Consider the following 12,813-nt stretch of genomic DNA (forward strand, 5'->3'; position numbering starts at 1 on the left):
CGATCTTCTAGGTCATGCCGGCCATAGAATGGCTTACTAGACTTGCTCTGCTACCACGCAGGTGGGTAGTCAGTCCTCACTACGGGGGAAAGATCGTAGATGGGATTTGAACCCCGGTTTTGCCGTGTGAAGACCGGTGCGTCTGCTATCAAGACTACCGGGACGCCCCATGCAGATGACTGTAAGTAATTTTTACACATCGAAACTGGGTAGCATTCATGCTCCACTGCTTGGTCTACTTATAAAAGAAAATATCAGAAACCAATATGGGGAAAAGCAACACAGAATATCAGAAGGAGACAACGTGGGGTAAGATGGTGTCCATAGTTATGACCGGTACCGAATGCGACGGACGCAAAATCAACTGATAGTGTGTTGGTCAGCAATAAGGTCAGTGAATTTTTTTTTTGTTTAATTATAGAGGCTTTGAGTCTTATTGCTTAAATTTCTTTGTATAAATGACTGATGCGTAAAAATCTAATGAGGCGGTTCTGCTGGAGTTTGTAAGGTGATAGGATTGTCGTTAAATCAGTTTCTAGTTGACAGGTGGCTCGGTGTGTCGTGTATCCATGGCAATCGGTGAGGATGTGGCGGACGGTGATGTCAACACCACAGAAACTGCAGAGTGGAGGACTGGATTTTTCTAGGAGGTAGGAGTGCGTAAAGCGGGTGTGGCCTATACGAAGGCGGGAAAGGACTCGTTGGATGTGGCTGGATTCGGTATCTTCCCATGAAGAGGTGTTGTTCTTGATAGGACGGAGTTTGTTGCTGAGGTCTACGTTGTGCCATGTGGAGTTCCAGTGTTGGGAGATGATGGTGTTGGTGAAGCGGATGGCATCACGGCGTGAAAGGGTGTTGTATGGTTCGTCAGGACGGAGCCGACCGTCGTTGGCAAGTTGGTCGGCTTTCTCGTTTCCGTTGATTCCGGAATGACCCAGAATCCAACAGAAAACGATTGTCGGGGATGCAGATATGGAGTCTAGGAGCTGGATGTGGGGGTCTTTGGAGTTGCCGTGTTCCAGGGCAGCTAGAACACTGGCACTGTCGCTGAAGATGACGTGCGGTCGGTCAGTCTGTAGTCCTTCGTCGGCGGCTAGTTGAATTGCTATCGCTACGGCGGAAAAGATGGAGGTGTGATTAGAAAGTTTGATGACGCAGTTGTCTGTGGTGGAGTGAATCCCACAGCCGGCTAAGTCCAGATAAACGGAGCCGTATGTAAAGATATGATGAAAATGTTTGTATTTAGTCTGAATTAAGTGAGTAAAGGTACTATTGGCGATGTGGCTGTTTTTTCCGGTTCCCCGGAGAGACCTTTTAGGTTCCCAGTCTATGGCAGGTGTGCGGAGATACCAGGGACGGATTCCCCGGCGGGTTGAGGGAGTTGATTGGACTGGTGACAAATGCACCAGCGGATGGCTGTGTGGTAAATAGGTGCTACTCTCTTCTCGAAGGTTGCTCGTTCGCGTGAAACAATCTCGATGCCGTAGAGTAGTTTGGGTAGGAGCCAGGCGTTGATGATGCGGTTTTGTGTTATACGGGAAGCCCGAGCTTTGCCGGTTCCGAGCATCCGTAACAGGTTCTGGTTGTTGGTTGCTTGCTTCCTTCTTAACCCTGTTAGAGTGAGGAATAAAGGAAAGGCGAGTGTCGATAGTTACGCCGAGTATGTCGACAGTCCATGCGTTGGGTATTTGGGTTGTGTGTTGTTGTACCACTCTCGACCACTGTCGAATCCCGTCAACCCCTGTTTGAGGAGTTTACGCGATTCGCAAGCGGAACGAGAAGACAAGGCCAGGATAATATCTGCGTAAAGGAATGCTTGGATTTCTGTAGGAATAGAGAAAAACAAGGATTCCATGCTAATGAGGAAAAGGTTGGGAGAGAGAATGGCACCTTGTGGGACGCCATTCTCTAGTGTTTAGTGGTTGGATAATTCGGTTCCTATTAATACTCTGAATGTCCGGTCCCTGAGGAAGTTTTCAATAAACTTGGTTAGAAGTCAGTTCAGTGAATCGGTTTTAGACGTGCCACTTCGAACAAATCCACCTAAAGCTTCAAATCCACCTAGAAGATTAAGTAACCTGGAAATAATACTACAGCTTCATCACCGATTCTTTCTGTATTCTTCGCAATCTCAAGACCACAACTTTACATTGAACTAAACTATATTTAAGAGATGAAAATTACAAACAATAAAACAATATAATTAAGGTAGATAGTAGTAACTGTACCCATCGGCACTGTTCGCTATGTACCACTGGTGGTTGTGGGCCACGGTCGGTGGAACTGGTGCCTGCGGTGCTGTCAAAGCCGGTGCCAAGATGGGTTGCGGTGCCGGCGGTCTCGGTGGAGGAACCACCGTGAAGGAGTGTGCCGAAACAATCGGCATACTGTTGTTGTTTGTGTCCAGCCCAACGTACGTGCCGGACGGTGCAGCGATATGATTGAACGGCGTCACCATTTCGTACATGTACTCGTGCGGTTCGGGCGACGGTGTGATGGGATATTCAAGTTCACGCTGGAGATGCCGTATGTACTGTATTGCTACCCTGCAGGATGTTGTTAGGAAGAGGATAAGCGCTTAAATCCTAATCACTACCAGAGACTACCATTACACTTGCCTTAAACACTCGATCTTGGAGTACTTTTTACCGGACGGTTTCTTGTTGGGTAGCTTCGAGCGTAGCATATCGAAGGCACGGTTCATATCACGCATCCTGGTCCGTTCGCGATCGCATGCTGATTTTTTGTAATCTAAAAACACACACACACACACACACACACACACACGTACACGGAAGGTTTATGAATGTCCTGCGAAAAAAGGGATCGTCCATTTGCTTACCTTTTTCGATCTCCAGAGCACGCTTTCTCCAGAGACTAACATCGCATTGGTTCAGTACATCGGCGGCAGACGAGCTAGAAGAGTTGGACGACGTGGTTGCTGTGGTAGCTAAACTTTGACCACCGGAAAACGCACCCTCGATCGACGGGTGGTCGGACTCTTTCGATGTGTTGGCAAACGAGAGCACAACATTCTTCACCAAACGATCACCTTCTTCACCCTGGCCAGTACTGATGCGGGTAAAATCCATCGCAAACACCGGCGTTGGCGAACGGTTCGCATCGTTCGCCTGAAGCAACGTGGCAGGCGGAGATGATCGCGGTGGCGTCAGTTTGAGCACACTGACCGGAATGGTGGTTCCGGACGGGTCCCCATTGTGTCCGGAGCTTGGCAATGATGGCGGTGGAAGTGGTGCTAGTGGTGGCGTTGGTGAGGCCGCAATCGGTACGGAATAGTGTGCGGTGGACGAGGCACCAAGGTTCGTAGTGCGTCTCGTCGGATAGCGACGTTCGAACGATGGCGAGGTGAAGATCGCCGGCAGTGTAGCGGGCACCGGAGCAAACGTGGCGAACGTTGGCGTTGGGACGTGGATATAACTAACCGAGGACGAAACATCTATCGGCCGGTGACTTACATCGTTACCGATGATCAGCGGCGAACTGCACACGGCCGGATATTCGCGATCGTTCGAAAGATCGATTGGAATGAGATCGGCTATGTTCATTATGCATGCGACACTCTGTAAGCACGGGAACTGTTGGGTATTTGCACTATCTTCTTTTTCTAATTTACATACAGACGGTTTCGTATGCACATGGCCATCGCTTATCGCTCCCTTAACGTTGGCGGGCGAATCATTCTGGAAGGCGAATCAAATGCACTTGCTGGGGAGATGAAACCTCTGCTTAAAGTACTTGTACACTGCACACTAGACTCAATACCGCGTGTGTCCTGAACGAAACGTCTCCTCCAACATATCGATACACACTAACGATCACGATCATCGGATCGCTTCTGCTGTAACGCACCTCTCGGGCCCCTTTTCCCAAGGATAGAGATCCTACTGCGACCGTACAGAAGCCGATATGAAAATATTGTTTCGTTTTTTATTTACTTCCACGCTCGGTTCGTTCTACAATGCTACCACCACGTTTTCCACGGAACCTATGTAGGCGCTTTTCTCTGTTTCCCTTCTTTAGAAGATGTTTCCTACCTATCACCCACTTCGGATGATTTGATCGTCATTCGTACATGCATGAGTGTGTGTGTATGCGAGGGTTTGTGTGCACAAGTGTTCCCTGAGGTGAGGTTTGTCATCGTTTTGCCTCATCAGCTTCAGTACGCGGCATTAATGAATGTAGAGCAGCATCATGCAACGGGTGGGTACAGAACGCAAAGGAAGATTCTTTTGTTCGCTTGCATGAAGATCATTTATCTTGTTTCATTGACGAGGGCGGCAAGGAAGATTCACGTATCTTGTACACGTGCTTCATAGACTGCTGGTGACCGCTTCGACAAAGGGTAGACAGGGATCACCGCTTGAAGCGATCACCGTGTAGGTTGAGCGTTGTTTTTTCTGTATGTGTAGCTGTATTACATCTTATTACATATTAACAGTTCATTCTTATGGTTTGTCTTCAAGGCAAGTTGAAACGAGCGAATGTAAATTATGTTCAAGAAATCAGCAATGGCAGGCCAAGATCGCATGCAGTAGCAGAGCCTGGTAGAAGGCACCTGCTGGTGCTAGAGATCTGTTCCTCGGAGATATCGATGGAGAGTTGCAAACCGGAACGAGGCCCCTTGATCCTAAAAATCATAAGTGTTTACCCAGGGATATAATGATTCTACATCAAAAGGAATTTTTTAGCCAGCGAGGCTCCCCGGGCCAGTGAAGTTCTTTACTCTATCGAAGCCCCCCCCCCTGTCCCCTTGATCGGTGAGGCTCCTGACGGCCGCCAACTCCACAACTTGCCAAGACTGAGATTCAAGTGATCACGTTGATACATTGGCAGACAAGGCGCCGATCGTGAGCGGTTTTGAGGAATCTGCAACAGAAAGACCAGGAAGCGGACGTAGAGCATGATCAGTAAACAATTACGCATGATTAGTCAATATCATGAGAGAGGACGAAGTCTTCTCCCGCCCCGAGCAGAGGCCTGTATGCAAGGGTCTTTTCTGTACAGCTCTGACAGCAGTATCATACAAAGCATCTCGTATTAGCAGCACCGTAGAAAGGCCCTCTTACTGGGGACCCTTGATCATCGTGTTGAGGAGTCACTCAATCACCCCCTCCTCCCATTCGTATCCTTTTTGTAGTCAACCCTCTCATCTATTCTCATCTATTTTTGCGTTCTACCCGTTCAAAACGCTTGGCATAAAATCCACAAATGTAGATATGAACAATTTCACTTGTTCTTCTTGGCTTAAGGATCTCCTAGGTTACTCCGGTCATCTAATGGTTTATTAGATTTGCCAACCCGTCGTAGTTGGATAGTCAGGTCTCACTACAGGGGATCGGTCCGAAAGGGCTTTAAAATTAAATATCTTGTTTCTCCTAATATTTCATTGCTCACAGGAAGACTTCTGTTTGCTTTCAGTCTATCATTTAACTAGCATTTCTCAGCTGATCCTTTTATTCTATCTATTATCCTCAGCTTTCCTTCTTTTATTAGATGAGGGCCATTGAATATCTTAAATAATATTTTCTTTTGTTTACGATTTTTATTTAATAAGCCAACAGAAAAAATCAATAATAGAGGTTTTATCGTTATACTGGATCACATTCGAGGAAAATATAGAAAATTAAGCACTCACATATTCATCATGATAAATAGCATAACCAATTAGCATGTAGAAAATTATCTTCTTTCTTGTTTTGAACAAAATGGATAACATTCAGCACAGTCTAAAGTGTCTTATCTTGCAATTTTTATTCATTACCGTGCAACGTTTTTACCTGCTGAAATGCGAAGCAACAATGCGGCTATAAATAAAATAAATAAATGTTCACCACTTCCTCTCACATACAGGGTTGTTCAATTCCCAGAAACCGAAATTGCAGGGAAAACATTAATTCACGACCGAGGTGATGATTACTGGGTCCACTTTCATATGTTAAACGTATTCAATCGAAGCACTGCTGCCGAACGTAGAAAGGACTCTGGTTAGCGCCGTAACGTCGCTTATCATAATCCTCTAAAGTACCGATAATTGCTTGCCCGTAGGCGTCCACCGCCGCCACCCGCCATATCATGCGCTATCGAAGCTAATTCTGCTTAGGCGCCTTCTTATCTTTGCCCTTTTTCTTTCCCCCAGGCCCATTGGCGCTATCCCCGGCCACGTTTACGCTGAAATTGTAGTTAAGCTTTCTCGGAGATAGGAACATATTTAGCACCTCATCGGTCACATCCTTCCTTCGCGTCTGGTGCTCGGCCACGATCGGTTGTAGCGTATCAATGGCGATCTTTTTCATTTCTCCGCTCAACAGTTCACCCTTTCCGTACGCCACGCGGATACGCTCCAGCTCCTCGTCGTCCGCTAGGAAGAATCGAAGCAGCTGGAAGCTAACGTCAATGTCGGTATTACCGCCCAGCTCTCGGTGTTCCTCGAGCGTTGGCCGTCCACCGGAGAACGCATGTTTGTTAATTTTTGTTTTAATCTGCTTCGCAGTATCGGTCAGAAAGACGGCGGAATTCGCATCGCTGGCCGACATTTTCGTACGCGCTCCTTGCAAAGCGGGAAAGAAACTCGAATGGATTAGGGCCGGTTTCGGAAAGCCCAACCTGGGCGACACGTCACGCGTCATACGAAAGTACGGATCTTGATCGATCGCACAGGGAATCAGTACGGGCAGCTTGTCCGCACCGAAGATGAAAGGAAAGGTGGTGGAGAAGGCGGGTGCGGCTTGTGCCGCAGGAAAGCCAATCTTTCCTATAACGTCCGAATCGCCGAAACCGAAAATGCCCTTCACCTGATTGAACGTTACGCACTTCTGGATGCGTATAATGTTCTGATAGAACTGTGGACATTGGCCCATAAACTCGAGGTTGGAAAAGATAAACGTTTTGCTTGGATCGAATCCAAGTGCAATGATGTCTTTCGCGTTCTCGCGTGCCATTCGCATCGATTGCTCGACGGTCAAATCCTTCCACAGCGTTTTCTCATCATCCGTTAGCTGAATGACCAGCGGCACATCGAACGCTTCCTGAAACCATCTGCAATTAAACGAATGGTTTGCATCAGTCACTTCTACGGCAGTGCGCTGTCATTTTACCGCGCCGATACTTACTTTGTCACGATAAATGGCACCAGATGACCTAAATGCATGGAATCCGACGATGGTCCGCGGCCGGTGTAGAGGTAAAACTTTTTGCCCGACTCCACTGCATTCAGTAAAGTGTGTAGGTCACGGTGCGAAAAGAATATGCCGCGGCGAATCAAATGGTGAACCGGTTTTCCGGCGACCTTTTCCAGCCGCTCAATCAGTGCAGCATCGATATGTGAACATCCGAACCGTTCTGTACGTTGTGCAAAGGAAAGGAGTAAATTGAATTATACTTTTTTTTATAAACGTGCCACACAACACTTCCGCTACATACTGATCAACTTATCGTAATCGATTCCTGCATCGGATGTGCTAGTAACAGTCCACGGATCAACCACATCTTCGTCAACTGGAGCGGCAGTGTTTTCCACCGCACTGTTGTGTTTTTCTTCCAGCTTGAGCTGCTCTACGTCCGGTAGGTTGCTCATGGTTCGTTGCCTCTGAAGTACTGCAACTTCATTCAAATAATTGGTTAACTGGCGAGGTTTGAGATACGATCGGGAGTGTGATTTTCTATGCCAACACACCGCGCTGCCGATGCATGCCAGAGGGGATTTGACAGCAGGATTGTTGTTGTGAGCTAATTGCATTTTGACAGCATTTTGTCAAATCACATTCGAACATGTATTCGAACTTGTGTGGAAATCGGTTGGTGTACTAAAATATATTTGTTTCTTTTTTTAAATTTAAATACATGAAAAAACTGCTTGATACTGTAAACTTGTACATACATGATAAAAAATTTAGCTTTTGTTCATGCGAAATATAGCAAATCATAAAATATTTGTAAAAATGCGGGTGAAACACGTTGTACCAAAACATTACATCTGACAGCATCAAATGCTGTGTTTTAGTACCGAACCTGCTCACTGCATGCTGTAGCGGCGCTTCAACACCAACTGTCAGGAGAAAGAAAAGATAACCAAAAAAGAAACAAATTGTTTTAACTAATGTTTTGCACCAGAAGTACGATTGAAAATTTGTTGAACGATACAGAAAAAGCGTATTGAACGGTGACTTCCTCCAAGCACCCGGCACCGGACACAGAGACATGGCAACGGAGGTTATGAAGGGGTACAACGATCTGCAGCAGGAGCTGGACCGTGCGAGATGTAACCTGAAGGGATTGAATGATAACATTCGGAGAATATTTGGACGCGATCCAGCCAATGCCGAGCAGTACAACAACGGCCGTGATGATACCGGTGGACCGTACACACCGAACGGAGGCAACAAAAAAAGTCCCGCCGTAAAGGATTTACCGTACGCCGATTCCCGCAAGCGAAGCTCGCTCGGATTCGATTCACCGCATCATGGGATGGGACCACGCCGGGACCATCATGGTCGGCCATACCCAGACCTGGGTCAAAATCCAGCCAAACGTCGTGCCATAGGAGAAACAAAGTCCGTTTTTAGCCGGCTATCTGGGCCTCCGAATCGTGACGTTGATTACGAGAAGCCACGAATCTTGTCCCGCATCATCAAGGAACAACCATCCAAGGAGGATATTGTAGCAGCGCAAGGATCGGACGAACGGTCGCGTGCCCGTAATCGGCGCATCTTCGGTTCACTGCTGGGTACGCTGCAAAAGTTCTCCCAGGAAGAATCGAAACTCAAGTCCAAGGAGGAGAAAAAAGCGATGATCGAAAAGAAGCTGGAGGAGCAGGAGAAAGCGGAACGGGAAAACATGCTCAAGGAGAAGCAATGCCTGTTTACGGACCGGAAACGGCAGCAGCTGGAAATTCGCGCGCTCGAAACGAAGATGGCAATGCTGAAGGCACTGGAAATGTGGGAAAATTCGAAACGACCGTTGCAAAACTTTATCAAAACGAAAACGAATCCTCCGATATACTACCTACCAAAGCGGATGAATGCTGCCATGGAAAAGAAGCTGGCCGAATGTCAGCAGGAGCCGCAGAGTAAGACAAACGATTTGCATCAATTGGTTGGAAGCTATTGCTAGAAGGTTTTTCTTAATTTATTTGCAGAAATGTTGGAAGAAAAGCGCCAAGAGGTGATGGAAAGCATTGAAGCGGTTGAGGCACGGTTCCGAGCGGATATAAAATCGCTGGAAGAAAACGATCCGAAAGATCGTTCCCATGGCGGTGGCTATGAGCGGGTAAAGTCTTCCGGCAGCTTCGATGAGAGCTTGCTCGTTGTCTCCGGTGGAACCAAGCACGATCGATCAAAGCTGGACGATGACGAAGAGGACGATGATCCGCACAGTACGTACCACTATGAACAGGACGAACAGCTCGAAGTGCCCGAAGGGCCAGCCTTACCAGCGTCGATGGCGTCAAGGTTTAAAATTACCATTCTTAACACTGATCTTAAGCATGGTAAGTAAGACAGCAGTTAAATGTATTTTGCCATTTTTTTTAACTTGCAACTATTCATACGCTCGTAGATACCACCGAACGACGGGATATGCCTGCCGAAGAATCGAAACCCATCCGGCTACTGTCTGCCGACGGTATGGAGGTGGACGCATCCGTTACAGAAATGGATGAAGATTCGGAAGGTGTTGGCAGACGGAAGACCTCGATCGATCGTACGAAAAATATTCAAATCACGTTCCGAACGTCTGTCCCGGAGGATAATTGATCGTCCCATGGCAGGGCGGTGCGTAAAAGTACAGGAAGAAATTAGTTTGCTGTAAGTTCTTTCTTGGCAGCCGTGTAGGCAACATCGACGTCGGTCTTGAAACGGCAGGATAGTGAGAACTCCACCTACGTGCTATCCCGCAAGTCTAGCAAGCCATTCGATGGCCGGCGTGACCTTAGATGTCGTTAAGCCAAGAGCAAGAAGAAGAAGTTCTTTCTTGGATTTGGTTTTTTTTTGTAGGAGCAGTGTATAATGCCGGTGTTTCGTAGATAGCACATTAGTACATCAGAAGATTTTCGAACAAATTTGAATTTGAACTTGAATTTTACAGTCGGTCTTGTTAAGTTTAATCTAATTTTGCAGCGAACTGCTGACGGTTTTTTTTAGTAAAACGTTAGACGAAATAAGAAGGAATACTTTCATTTTATTGGATAGGCTGACATCCTGCCTTCGATTTGAAATCTAGATGAGATTACTCGTCTTTCATCAACATAGACCATTGTAGTTATGCGACTACAATCTTCTTTTAACCTCCTTTGGTTTGACTCCAACTAAACAAACACACACATGCTAAGAAACTGATCGTGTCAACTCGAACAACATCGGCTTTGTACTGCATTGTTCCCACTCTATTAAAAAAAGCAAATGAAAAAAAGAACCGATGAAAGATGCAACAAAAGTCACAGTTCTCTAGCTTGTAAGAATCTTAACTGTTCGATGCATAAAGACGACAGTTTCAGGAGCCATCGCGATTCTTTTTGACACAGTGCGCCTGAAAACAGTTGTCGCTCTGCATCGCGATCGCTTGTAGTGTGTAGTGTTTACCTTCGTAAGATAGCTGGCTAAGGACGGTAGAAGCGCATAGGCAAACAAACAAACAAAAACTCATCAATAATCTGTGCGTACGATCGATCGGTATTGTACCACCGTGCACCAAATCGTGTACTCGTAATGCAGTAAGTAAGTAATATTATAAACATAGCAGATAATAAACCGGTTTTCATACTTCCCACAATATTTCGCGTTTCGTAGTTCCGGGTCCCCCGGAAAAGAAGCATTTCGTTTCACGTATTAGTATGTACTTTTTATTAACTATCTTCTGTCTTATGCAAAAATTTACAAGTTTTTTTCTTCTGTAAAGCAAACTCTTGTCCGATCCGGTCGTGGATGTATCATACCGCTTTTGCTTCTTGCCTGTAGAACGTCATTATTGTGCCTGTTTCTTGATGGTTAAATTTATTAATCTATCAACTGCTTGCTGCTTCTAGTGCTGCTGCATCCGAAGCAAGCAATGTTCAGTTTACTTTTTATCTTCTACAGCTAGTTTTACTAGTCTTACCTAGGGTTTTTTATGTTTTATTTTTGTAAAGTAACTTTTACACTTCTCGATTACCTACTTTAACTTTCTTTCTCTGTCCTGTTCGGCGCAAATTATTTGTTGAAGCAACAAGGATCATTTCCAATTGGTAGTGGGAATTAAGATCCATTAAGTTAATCCGTTCCTGTGTATCGGTTCTAATGATTTTCCTTTTGCGCATACTTAAATCGCCAATAGAAGAAAGATTGCTATTTTATGTATCAAAGATCGGTAGTAGTAGTAACAGTGATAATGGTAGTAATAGTAAGTAAAACCATTCCAGCAGAAAGACGTACGTTTACATGGCATTTGTCAGTCTTCGGCTGGCCGATAATCGGTACAATAGTGATGATCTAAAATCGAGACCACTTTTGCTGCAAAGTTGAGCTCGTAATTAGCTCAACGAATGTTTTGATGGACAGGGGAAGTTTGTTTTTTTTTTTGATACGGTGTATAACTTAAATATGCGGCTACTACAACGCTTATGTAGTACTTGAAATCTTTCGTTCGCAACATTTGTTTCTCTGATTGGATGGAGAGTGTAGTGTGGTTGATTAATAATAAAAAAGAAGAACATTGCAAATATGCACGCACATTCGGTTATGTACAGGTGGCGATGCATAGTTGTGATGCAATGTGCGTCCTGATGTGTCTTCACTCGTACCAACGCAGACTCCTTTACCGTGTACTCTCGTCATGCATAACGCTATTCCTGTTTTTTACATATTACTTGGTGGGCCACGTGGACGATGTCCGTGTAGTCCCGAGTGCCGGGAACCTGGCCGGCTGTGTACGATCGCATAATGGTCCGAATCGATCGGTAGCGATCGGTTGGAGTGGATCGTACTGCCACCGCTCGTGTAGCCCTTGTTGTGACCACCTTCACGGCCACCGTGCAGCGAGTAACGCGATCCGTACTGTGAGCCGTGCCAACTTCGGTACGGATCGTACTCTTCAATGATCGACGGTTCCTTCTCGATGATCTGTAGTGAAAGTAAGGGGGAAAAGTGAGATTTATTAAATCATCCGCTAGGCGTAGTTTTGGTGCATCTTACCTCAGTCTGTGCGCAGCTACAGCTCATGGCCGTACAGAGGAAGATGTTCATCAGTAGCATGATCAAGAACAGCACGCCAAGTGCAATCGTCAGCCAAAGTAACCAGTGCGGACGGATTCCGGTGTCGTCACAAATCGGGGAGATCACTGTGGAGAATGAAGTTTGTATTAGTTATACCAAATCATTGAAGAATCATTGTAATTGGAAGGTTTTCTAGTTGACAATGCAAAATCATCATTCAGATTCAAACACCTCTGTAACATTTCCTTATATCACTTACCTGGTGCGAAGGCAGGATCAATCACAAAGACGGTCGTGGCCGCTAGCAGCATTCCATCGTCCACCTGCCCCAAAGCACGGGCCGATTTGATGAATGCATTCGGGTCCCCAGTACATACCGCATCTTCCAACTCGGGACACCGTCCATTGCACTGTACCACGTCGCACTGGAAGTGGACCTCCGAACCCTCAGAGAATTTAAACATTGACATAATCTGTGCCGTAGCGCTAGTACCATCCGCATTCGTCCGGAACCGTGTCATCGTGTCGTTTTTCAGCGGACATCTGCATATAGAATGAAGGGAGTTGTAGTTGCGTTATCTACAGTATACCAGCCGCAATTAGTGTCTTA

At 46.1% G+C, this 12,813-nt stretch overlaps 4 protein-coding genes across 5 annotated transcripts in view; 1 reads left to right on the top strand and 3 right to left on the bottom strand.

Annotated features, from left to right (window-relative positions):
* Positions 1–2,203: 2,203 nt before the first annotated feature.
* LOC126558219 (uncharacterized) lies at positions 2,204–3,566 on the bottom strand. The gene is made up of 3 exons (XM_050214188.1): positions 2,843–3,566; positions 2,619–2,751; positions 2,204–2,546 (listed from the first exon to the last, which is right to left on the bottom strand). Exons 1-3 carry the CDS (start codon positions 3,564–3,566, stop codon positions 2,204–2,206), a joined length of 1,200 nt encoding a protein of 399 aa, XP_050070145.1.
* Positions 3,567–6,107: 2,541 nt separating this feature from the next.
* Positions 6,108–12,813, bottom strand: part of LOC126558017 (tryptophan--tRNA ligase, cytoplasmic) — a 274,008-nt gene continuing 267,302 nt past the window's right edge. For both annotated transcript variants that reach the window (XM_050213951.1, XM_050213950.1), the window contains exons 2-4: positions 7,441–7,606; positions 7,131–7,359; positions 6,108–7,056 (exon numbers count right to left, since the gene is read on the bottom strand). In XM_050213951.1, the coding sequence (XP_050069908.1) occupies positions 6,108–7,056; positions 7,131–7,359; positions 7,441–7,594 (1,332 nt within the window). In that variant the 5' untranslated portion in view covers positions 7,595–7,606. The remainder of the gene's footprint in view (positions 7,057–7,130; positions 7,360–7,440; positions 7,607–12,813) is intronic.
* LOC126557921 (pinin) lies at positions 8,218–9,793 on the top strand. The gene is made up of 3 exons (XM_050213834.1): positions 8,218–9,085; positions 9,155–9,505; positions 9,574–9,793. The coding sequence occupies exons 1-3, from the start codon at positions 8,218–8,220 to the stop codon at positions 9,768–9,770; spliced, it is 1,416 nt and encodes a 471-aa protein (XP_050069791.1). The 3' UTR covers positions 9,771–9,793.
* Positions 11,847–12,813, bottom strand: part of LOC126557988 (uncharacterized) — a 42,557-nt gene continuing 41,590 nt past the window's right edge. Inside the window, exons 5-7 of the mRNA XM_050213917.1 lie at positions 12,463–12,746; positions 12,183–12,328; positions 11,847–12,110 (exon numbers count right to left, since the gene is read on the bottom strand). Of these exons, the coding sequence (XP_050069874.1) occupies positions 11,847–12,110; positions 12,183–12,328; positions 12,463–12,746 (694 nt within the window). The remainder of the gene's footprint in view (positions 12,111–12,182; positions 12,329–12,462; positions 12,747–12,813) is intronic.

The sequence above is a fragment of the Anopheles maculipalpis genome, chromosome 2RL, assembly GCF_943734695.1.
Source record: "Anopheles maculipalpis chromosome 2RL, idAnoMacuDA_375_x, whole genome shotgun sequence".
Taxonomy (NCBI): Eukaryota; Metazoa; Arthropoda; class Insecta; order Diptera; family Culicidae; genus Anopheles; species Anopheles maculipalpis.

Coding starts and splice junctions, on each gene's coding strand:
- LOC126557921 (XM_050213834.1), top strand. CDS start 8,218: ATGGCAACGGAGGTTATGAAGGGGTACAACGATCTGCAGCAGGAGCTG. Junction 9,086..9,154: donor ATGTCAGCAGGAGCCGCAGA/GTAAGACAAACG, acceptor ATTTATTTGCAG/AAATGTTGGAAGAAAAGCGC. Junction 9,506..9,573: donor TAACACTGATCTTAAGCATG/GTAAGTAAGACA, acceptor ATACGCTCGTAG/ATACCACCGAACGACGGGAT.
- LOC126558219 (XM_050214188.1), bottom strand. CDS start 3,566: ATGAACATAGCCGATCTCATTCCAATCGATCTTTCGAACGATCGCGAA. Junction 2,752..2,842: donor TGCTCTGGAGATCGAAAAAG/GTAAGCAAATGG, acceptor GTGTGTTTTTAG/ATTACAAAAAATCAGCATGC. Junction 2,547..2,618: donor TCCAAGATCGAGTGTTTAAG/GCAAGTGTAATG, acceptor AACATCCTGCAG/GGTAGCAATACAGTACATAC.